The sequence below is a fragment of the Corvus hawaiiensis genome, chromosome 4 (assembly GCF_020740725.1).
Source record: "Corvus hawaiiensis isolate bCorHaw1 chromosome 4, bCorHaw1.pri.cur, whole genome shotgun sequence".
In the NCBI taxonomy this organism is placed as follows: Eukaryota; Metazoa; Chordata; class Aves; order Passeriformes; family Corvidae; genus Corvus; species Corvus hawaiiensis.
Genome location: NC_063216.1, coordinates 54,137,353 through 54,147,352, shown reverse-complemented (window position 1 = coordinate 54,147,352; position 10,000 = coordinate 54,137,353). Strand labels below are relative to the sequence as shown.

Below are 10,000 nucleotides of genomic sequence, written 5' to 3'. Positions count from 1 at the left end.
TGCAGGTTAAAGAACACTTGTCTGCTGGCTGGAATGTTTTATTGTAAACCTTCTGGTTTAAGCACAAAAAGTCAAATCCTTCCTACTCAAACTGACTTAGGACCAATGGAATGGTAATTAATTTTGCAGACAAAATACCCTCAAGTTTTGTTATAAGTTATTGCATTCTGATATTTAAAAAACTATCACAGAGAATAGTATTAAATGCTTTAAGAGATCTATTGGGTTCCTCACTTAGAGACCAGGAAATGGTTGGTTTCTGTCAACACTTGTTTCACAGCAAAGTTCCAAGTTTTTGTAAGCATTTTGACACTTTTCTAATCATGTCAGTGCCTGGAATTTCCTTTAAATCTTGTCATCTTTTTTCTAGCTATGTAATGACATTTTCTGATTTGTCTTTAAATTTTGAAGTATTTTTTAAGCCAAAAGCTGTTTTTACTGAACAGTCAAACTGATCTTGCATGCATGAGCAACTATAAGCTAATACCATCTTACAAAGACAGAAATATAAACCATGGGTTTGTGTCTGTAGTTGAGGGACACCAAAGAAAAGATGTAGGTTTACGTTTAGTTACATATACAGAAATTTACTATGAAGAAGATTTGCTGTACTTTCTTGAAACCACTGCATATGTTTCCAAGCATTAAACTAGTTTCACTTAATGTGAAACTTCTTGAGCCATTCAGAATACCTGAATAGAATTGTAGCTAACTGGAATGCCCTCAAATTATCTTAAAAATAGAAACAATTCATATTGGACAAAAAAAAAAAAGATGGTGAAAATGGCTTTTGTAGCTTTAAGTCATTTATTGAAAGTTATTTGTCACTTCACCCTAAATCATTTCCCTTACTAGTAAACTGAAGCCAAGCTGGTGTTTTCTGTCCTAATCCTTCTTGGAGCCTCTGCTTGTTTGTTTTTCAGATCAAGTTTTGAGGTAAACCATTTTCTGAGCAGAAGTTGCAGTTCACTTCATAAACCAGACACTCTTCAAAGTTGTCATAAGCATATTACAGAAATACAGACTACTAGACTGGGGTAGTGTACCTTATTAATATTTCATTTTGGTACAATATACTTGCATTAACTCTCTTAACACAGGTATCATATTGTTTCAAGTCAGAGAACCCGAAACATCGCAACAAAGATTACTAAGAGCAAAGCCTTGAAAACTACAGCCATTAGTCCTGTCATCCCCTATAAAGTTAATGGGTTGGAAAAATGGTCAATCTTTGGACTAAAAGTTGATATTTAATTGAAAGAAAATGTTTTTTAATTGTAATGGGGATTTTGCATTAGTGTGAACATGAAAAGGTACTAAAGAATCTAATGCAAGGTTATGTATTGATTTCCATCTTAACGCTAGTGTAAAACGAAGGAATATTTCTATTTCATAAACAAACTCTCCTATTCAGCATCAGGACTTCTTATTTGTTTTAAGGGCAGAGTAAACAGACTTGAATGAAAAGAAGAAGTAATAAAATATTATCAAACATCTTCTGCTGACGTACAGGACAAAAAGCCATGACACTGCTGTAAACCCTGATTGGCTCTGCACCAGAATTATCAAGATGTTATATGTCACTTTCGCATTTTCCAGGGTTATTTGGTTCAGGAAAGCAAGAGCATCTGTAAACCTAGCACTACACTGCCTTAATCAAAATGGTTTTACTGATCATGGATTATAACAAGAGACCTGACATAATGGATGTGCAAAGTCTGCCCGAAGAATTAGCATCACTATAGGCTAGATGGATGGACATATTCAGGAAATGTAGTTTTTCTTGAAAAGGAAAATGCTTAAGCTAAATGAGTTTAAATTCTTATTATTAATAATACTTAGAACACTACATTGAATTTGGGAGATTTCATTTTCCTTTTAATACAAACTTATGTAAATTAGGTTATTTTAAATCCTATACAGTTTTTTTAATAATAAGCCATTGTTTTGACATTCCACTTAATGCTCTAATAAACAAAAATTTGTCAGGAGTGATACCTACGTACAATTTGCAAGTCAGTGTAAGTTACTTAATTTAAAACTGAAAGACAGAGAAAGCATTGCAAATACTTTATGAATAGTATTGCTATAATTCTATTATAAAAGTTATTGTGATACTGAGCAGTTATGGTCTGCTGTTAAGGTGCTTCTGTTATATACCCTGTAGTTTGCCATTTGTAAACACATCTTTTTGATGTTTCTGCCAACATCCTGGCAACAAAGCAGTACAATTTCAAATGAGCTAATTAACTTAATTGTTGATGAAGCATGAAACAGTTCATTCACCCTGTTAGCTGCACCATGACAACATAAGAGTCTCAGCCCCTGAAGTTACTCATCTATATAAGCCTATCTGTAGCTTTCCATTAAGATCTATTGCATGCCAAATGAGTATGGCTCTTCTAACAAAGACCAGTCCATAATGTACACAGGTAGCAAACCAGTGCTGTTGTTGAAAATTCAGATGATACAGAAATATTAGTAAATACTTTGAAATAAATAAAAAGGAAAAACTGCAGAAACCCATTGCAGTTTGAAGCTGCAGATGAAAAGGAAAAGCTGTGTCACTTATTTCCTAAATGCTCTGATTTAGAAAATAGCTGGCTAAACCAAATGCTGAAAAAGGAAAACTTTTGACATCACTTTTCAGTCCTGAAAGGTGCAAACCCACCTGTACACTGTGGGGTTTTTTCTATGTATCCTGTGCATATTCAAGAACAAAAGGAAAAACAGATTAGCAAGAGTTAAATGGTCATGCTTAGTCCTCGGTGCTTTTTTATTTATACTATACACAGTAATTCCCACTTCACACAAACTGTCAGAATTTAAAATGTGCTTTTTCATACTCCCACTATCCAATATAAAATCTAAAGCATCTCTTCAAATTTTCTGAGGCTCCATTTCAGTAAAGGATAATAAGAGGATTAAACACTGTGCTATTGAAAGGCCTGCAAAAGTGTTCGACATGAAAGAAAGGGTAACAATTTGACCCTCTGCCGATAGCCTCGATTATCCAGTTGCTTGAAACACACAAAAAAACTCTCTGATATGGTTTACAGTAAAACTTTGTTTGCCATCTTGCACTTTCTCTTGCCTTGAACATTTTCTACCAATGAATAAAAATCCACCTACTTTAAAAATTGTCCAAAATCTTCACAAACGCTTTCACAGCCAGGCCACTTGCAAACTCCATGACCATAGAGAGTATGGGAGGCCCCAGTCTCCTCATGTGATGAGCTGTAGCAAAAGAATAAGGCATCAGATTCATCTCAAAAGCCATAATCGTTGGAGGCTGCTAGCGCCTGTCAGGTTACGATCAGTGACAAACAGGTCAAAACAGGTCAATTTAGCTCAGAGCAGTCAGAAAAATTTAATCGTTCTATTGAATAGTTCAACTGCCAAGGCTAGATGATGTTCCAATTAGAGAAGAAATAGAGCCAAAGATGACTGTTAATAAAGGATGAAAAAATAAGATGACTGTATAATACCATATGCTAATTATGCCATATGACCTTGGTGTAACATTTACCTATAATAAAAAATACACTCAGAACTGATCAATTCTGAGTATAAATATTGAAGACTGACAGTCAGAATTTCTGAATATTGTGAATGTTCAAAAAATATTTGAATTTTCTCCTCAATGTGTATAAAAATAAAGTTGCTTCCATTAATAAATATTTTTGTTCACAAGCATTGCCTTCTTTAACTATTTAGCTTCATTAAAATCCCTAGCTGTACTCCATGCCTTTTTCTGGAACATCTGCCATAGTTTCATCCATGATGAGTTATCAAAGAAATTCAGGGAATTGTTCCATGGATGTGGGTAACATCCTGAAGCAAAGAACCATTCTGTGAGACATAACTACAAAAGTAATACTAACTAAAAGTACTACTATAAAGATATTCAGATTTTTAAATATACAAAATAATGATGAAAAACTGTTCTCACAGTCACATGAGGATGAGAGACACTTAAATCATTGTCTCATATTATAAGTATTAAGCTAATTAAATGGAAAATGTATTTGAAAATAAAATTACTTACAATTCAGGTCATATAGATACAATTAAATTTCATCTTATATTGAGATCATCTATACCTGACTACACTAATATATTTACTGGTAAGTGCTACAGATACTACATACTCTTGCATTTAATCCATTACTTGAAATCAAGGAACAGTAAATAATATCTATCAATGTGTCAGAAAAATGATTTTAACTTCATCTATATGGTGGAATTCCACTGTATTACACTAACAACATTGAAAATTTGTATGAAGTATGTCAACTTCATTACTGTCATGCATAAAAGAAGGAAAATTCAGTGGTTCTTTTCACAAGAAACAAACAACATGAGAGCTGCTTTAATATACTGTTTTGAAGCACTTTTAATATGGAATCTTTGCACTGAATTACAGCCTCGACAACTCATATAGACATACATTGTCAATGAAACCAGGAATGTGATTCAACGGAAGGGCCTGACTGCCAGGTGTGCTAAATATGAATGAAACTATGCACCTACAAAAGTGCCCACAAATGTCCCTTGACAGCTCTTCACCAGCTCACTTGATTCTTGATTTCTGACTTTTACCCAAACTACTCTAAGTTCATGTGTTATAAAACCACACGCAGGTAATTTTGTTGTGTCTGCACAATTAGATATCATTACTGAAAATTATGCCCTGGTGATAAACAATTCTGGAAAACCAAATTCTCCATGATCTCTTAAGTAACCTGCATTAAGTGCTATTTTTTGATTGGAAATAATGTGACTTAAGATGTTATACAACCGCTTTATGTCAAAGGATAAGCACAGTTGAAATCTCATCAGAATTACCTGTCTCGCCTTGCATTTAGAACTGAAGACTGTCCATTCACTATGGAATGATGAGTTATTGGTGGTGATGCTTTGGAAGTGGTGGAGGAGGTAGTAGAGGAGGAATTGTTAGTAGTGAGGTCTAGCCCTCCATGTTTAATGCCATTGTCTTCCATACTGTGAACTCCAGTCACTTCTTTCCATAACTGCTGAATCTCAGCAGGACTTAAGCCAGCTATAAAATGAAAGAGAGCCCCACTAATATAACAAAATAAAGAGTTTCATATAATGAGCTCAGTGTTATTAATGGATTAATGCCAACAATAAAGCTGATGCTGTTTTACCAGCACAATCAACATGTAGTAAAACATAAATTCATAAATTCATAAATCCATAAATTCAGAAACATAAAACAAAAAAGAGCTTAAACTTGCTCTCTACTCCACTTGCAGCCTGGAAATTTGTAGTTTCCAGGATTCATCCTAGGTCACAAAAAGCAATGTCTTGTTGAATGTATTCATACATATGTGTTAGGGTTGTGTGGCTCAAGTTTGCATGAGTCATGAAAACCTACAGTACAAATGCTTCTGCCTGAAGTAAAGACTTCAAAACACAGGCAAGAGAAGGGCTGTGAGCATTCTCTTATCTTGCCACCGAACATGCAGCTGAGATAGGAAATCCAGATTTTGAAAGATTAAGAGTTCACCAGAAATATATACACCTTCTGTCACTGCCAGACTTTGTAAGTTTGACATCCCACTTTTGAAGAATACTAGATTAAATGCAGAAAAGAATGTAAAGCCCAGAGACCTTGTGATTTCAAAGCCAGGTTTTTCAGCCTGGCATAGTTTGGTCCAGAAGTATCTTAAAATCTGGCTTCTGTATTTCATCTCAACAACTGAAATTAGGTAACACATGGTCATGGTATCTGGATCTTCTGGAATGCAAAACATTCAAAATGCTGATGCTGTTTGAATCAAAGTATTACGTTGTTGTTTTTTTTTTTTCCAATGAAAGAGCTCTCATTTCTGGTCCTGAGAAGTACTAGAAAGCATTTTTTCATTCAAAAATTTCACTGAGTATATTTTGTTTGGTAAATAAGATACAGTAGAAAGATGTAAAGACTGTTTTTCACTGATTGGCAAATCTGTTTATTAGATAATGTCTTATTTTGAGAACATACAAACTCAGACTACTAAAACAGGTCCAACAAAAAATTTTGAAACAGCTCAGGAAGTTCCTTAATATTTCTCAGTAGCTATCTCATGAAGTATTCAAAGCTATTAAGAAACAGATTAATAGTTATTTACAGAGATAATAATTTATCTGGATGTAGTATGGAAACAAAGTGGGTGGAAGAGACTTTTTTTTTTTTTAATAATTAGGAAAGCAGCTCATTTTTAGACTACTGCTTTGAGTCCTGCTTCTTTACCTTAGGTACCAACACCCATTGGCAAACTCAGCTAAGGAAAAAGTGAAAAAGAGTTGATTGCAAGTCCTAAACTGGAGTTTATATCATATTTGTATAGCAAAAACCTAGGTTTTAAGGAAGCAAGCAAAGAAGCCAACCTCTAATTTATTGCACTAGAGAGATGGGGAACAGGAGTGATGGTAATACTGGTTGTAATTGTTTAATGAAGGTAAGTAATTACTGCTGAGTTCATGAGGTATGTTCCAGCAATACAGCAAAAACCCCACTTTAGTGTTGTAAATAACAGTTACCTGCAAATGTAATCACAAATCAAAACGAAATCATGCATTCATTTAGGTGGCATGATATACAAAGTACATTATTTGCTTCAAAGTCTTCCCTTCCTCCTCCTGTTGAAAAAAATAAACTAATTCTGTCCCGAAAAAAAATAAAAACCAAGAATAAAACCATCTGTTCAGGTAATCAGATATCACATCTTCTAGTGACAGAAATTTCATTTGAGATCATCAAACCTTGGGTACTGTGAGAGCTGAGTAAGAGCTGCCCCACGAGCTGAGTGAATGTAGGAGGGCTGGGAACAGCTGCAGCAGTGGTCTGTCCCACGGACAGGGATCTCCTGCCTGTCTGGGCGTCTGCTGGGCAGCCCCTTCTGCTGCGGATGGAGCTGTGCCTCCAGGCTGCCTAGCTCACCTAGGGTTTTTTGAAATCAGAAAGAAAATTCTCCCTAGGCTCAGGCTGGTTAATTTTATCACTTCTTCGGAGGACCCTGAAAGGCTGCCTTTTAGGATAAAAGGATTAAGGGCAGGCACTTAAAAAGTATAAAGTTAATAAGCGGATTTGTAATTAATTGTAAATTATGGCAATTTTGTGGTTTCTGTCTCTAAAAAAGTCGAACTCTCTTTTTACAAGAGACTTGTAAAATGGCTGACAGACATTTCAGTCTGGATGCAAAAGTACGGTAAGTTTTAAAGTTTCATGGGTTGTGACAACCTTTAAAATACCCTCTCCACAATATATTAAAGGGGAAAGGATCAAAAAGAGGACCAAGAGTGGAATAAAAATTATGGACTATAATAAAAAGGTCAAATACCAATTTGCTTTGAAACTTACAAACACCAGGAATCTGGGGATTTTGATATTACTTTCGTAACTCTTTTCACCTCTATCTACCCTATTTTTATGTTTCAATAAATGTTTAATAAAACTATCAGTTATAAAAGCCATCCATGCAAGCTTTTCCTTTTCCAACATGCACCAATCAAAACTTGGGGTCTTGGTAGTTTTTTGTTCGTTTAGTTTGCTTGGGGTTTTTTACTGCTGTGATTTACAGTTCCTTTGCATTTAACTAGCATCAACACAGCAATACATGGAAGTAACTCACAGCAAACCACTGGTTTTGGATACGGCATAGTGAAGACCTGATCACAAAATAGATGCTAAAACACCTATTGAATCTTATTTGCGATACCTGACCATCAAGAAAACATGGGAAACATTCCTGTTCTTTAAAGGCAGAAACTATACGGGAATAAAATACTGTTTATACATGCAAACCTCACAGCTGTACTTGTAAGATACATCTTTTCACACTATCAGATGTAAACCGTTTGCCAATAATAATTTGTGGTTTACAGGACTCTTTATGACCAATAATTTACAAACATGAATCCCCTGTGTTACTTTCAGTGTTCTAGCCATCCGTGTAACCGAGAAATCTGAATGGATGCATAAAAAAGTATTTATGTAAATCCTTCTGCATAACTATGTTACATCTCTCGCAGCACAGAAGAAGGAGAAAAACATACTTTTACCACATCTAGCATGTATTACCTTAATTCAATTCTGAAGGCTTAATTTAAAAATGGAAGAATTAAATACTTGTATCTAATTCACTATAGTGAAAAAACATCAAGGCAAAAGCAAAAAAGAGATTAATTTACTTCAACAATAACAATGCATATATATTTTAACTGTAAAATTTTGTAATTTCTTATTTCTTTAGTATCAATCTTTTTTTGTGAGTTCTGTTGGACTTAATTCTTTGAGTAAAAGAAAGGTCTTAAAAAGAACTGTTTACTCCTAAGAACTATTAAAAAGGGGTTTTTTTCTGTGTTGCTATAGCAGAAGTGGATGAATGAGTGTTGCACTAAAATAATGAATATCAATGCAATTGGGTAGGAGTGCCGAGGGAAATCTATGGGGATTGCTTAATGTGAGAGAAAACCTGAGGAATTATTTTTGCAACAGATGGCACAAGAGGAGTTTGCAAAAGGTAAAGCAGTTCGGAAGGAGGTTGTGTTTCATGCTTTTTTCGACTCTGGTCCAAGCCAATCACACAAAAAGAAACCAGCATTACCAGTCTCTCATGTCCCAATTTATGAATCAACTTGTTTCCCCACTGGTATTCTATTCAGTGTAGTAGGACTCGTTTTCATTGTAGCTTTTACAACTTTAGATGTACTTGTGTCATAGCTTTTTTACACAACAAAATGTATGAAATTCACACATTTATTTGTAATCTCTGATTTTCTGGTTGTTTTGGTTTGGGGTTTTGGGGGGTTTTTTAGACTGTTGTCTATATACTGAGTACTCTGCTTTTGCTCATTGGATTTCTTAGGCTTCGATTTCATAATAGTTATCTGGTGGAAGAACTAATTACATGCATAAAGACCAATTAAAAATAATGTTACCTGTTGTGAACATAGTCTAAACAATGCTCATTTCAGGACTGGGGCAACAGAGATCAGATTATTGTGTAGTTTTTATGACAGACACTTAGCTCAACTCTCTAAAACAAACAGAAACACGTATCTCACAGGTTATAGACATAGTCCTTTAGATGGGAAGACTTTGACCTTATCTTAAAATGTAAGCAGCATTTATCTCCAAGTTAATTTACTTTTCAAAACTGTGTGCCCTATTTTCTTTCAAGTAGTAGAATTTGAGCTCATTTTCATCATTGAGAAATCCTGATCAAAGTGACAAAAGGAATTTTTTTTTCAAAAGGTCTTTACTGTTATTTGTCAGTCACAGTTCGTTACTATTGCAACCACCACCTTCAAAACTTGTTGTTCTATTTAACCTATTTAATACAAAGGAATAGAAAAGAAAATAAATCCTGAGGCTTGTCCCTAAATTCATTTGTCATAAATTGAAGATTCAAAGTGCTTTTCAATGCCAAACACTTTACTTTCTTAGAAGAAAAAGAAAAGAAAGTGAGCTTTTGAATGGCTTTAATATCACTGTCAGATGTATTTTCTACCTGTTTGCTTATATTAAATGAAATAACATTCCACTAAATCAGATTTCAGTGATTCCTCAGAGAAAAGCAATGATGCTTGAATTGCACTGCTATTAGAAATTGTTTTCAGCACATAAGCTCAATAAATACGCACCTTCCATCCAGGAGAAACCACTAAAAACACTGCCTTTAATTTTCCATAAGAATATGCAGTAAAATTTATCAGCCTCCAGAAATTTCATAGTATGAATAATAAAGTTTCAATTACAAATTATGCTTAAGTGTCATAATGGGAAACTTCTGAAGTTCGGATGCAAATGGAATGGTTAAAAAGTTGTGAATTTAGAAATTTTTCCAATCGTATACTACTCAAATACCTTGTGGCAGAGACTGGACAGGAAGAGCAGACTGGCCAGGTGGGATGGAAATGAGTCCCTGACGCTGAAGGTTCAGCAGATGTTGCTGCTGCTGAAGTTGTTGCATCTGGAGGAGCTGCTGCT

At 34.7% G+C, this 10,000-nt stretch overlaps 1 protein-coding gene across 1 annotated transcript in view; it reads right to left on the bottom strand.

Moving 5' to 3' along the window:
- The window catches only part of FOXP2 (forkhead box P2), a 413,000-nt gene that overhangs the window by 49,002 nt on the left and 353,998 nt on the right, over window positions 1–10,000 (bottom strand). Inside the window, exons 9-11 of the mRNA XM_048301832.1 lie at window positions 9,878–10,000; window positions 4,849–5,062; window positions 3,133–3,237 (exon numbers count right to left, since the gene is read on the bottom strand). The exon at window positions 9,878–10,000 is cut by the window's right edge and continues 55 nt beyond it. Of these exons, the coding sequence (XP_048157789.1) occupies window positions 3,133–3,237; window positions 4,849–5,062; window positions 9,878–10,000 (442 nt within the window). The remainder of the gene's footprint in view (window positions 1–3,132; window positions 3,238–4,848; window positions 5,063–9,877) is intronic.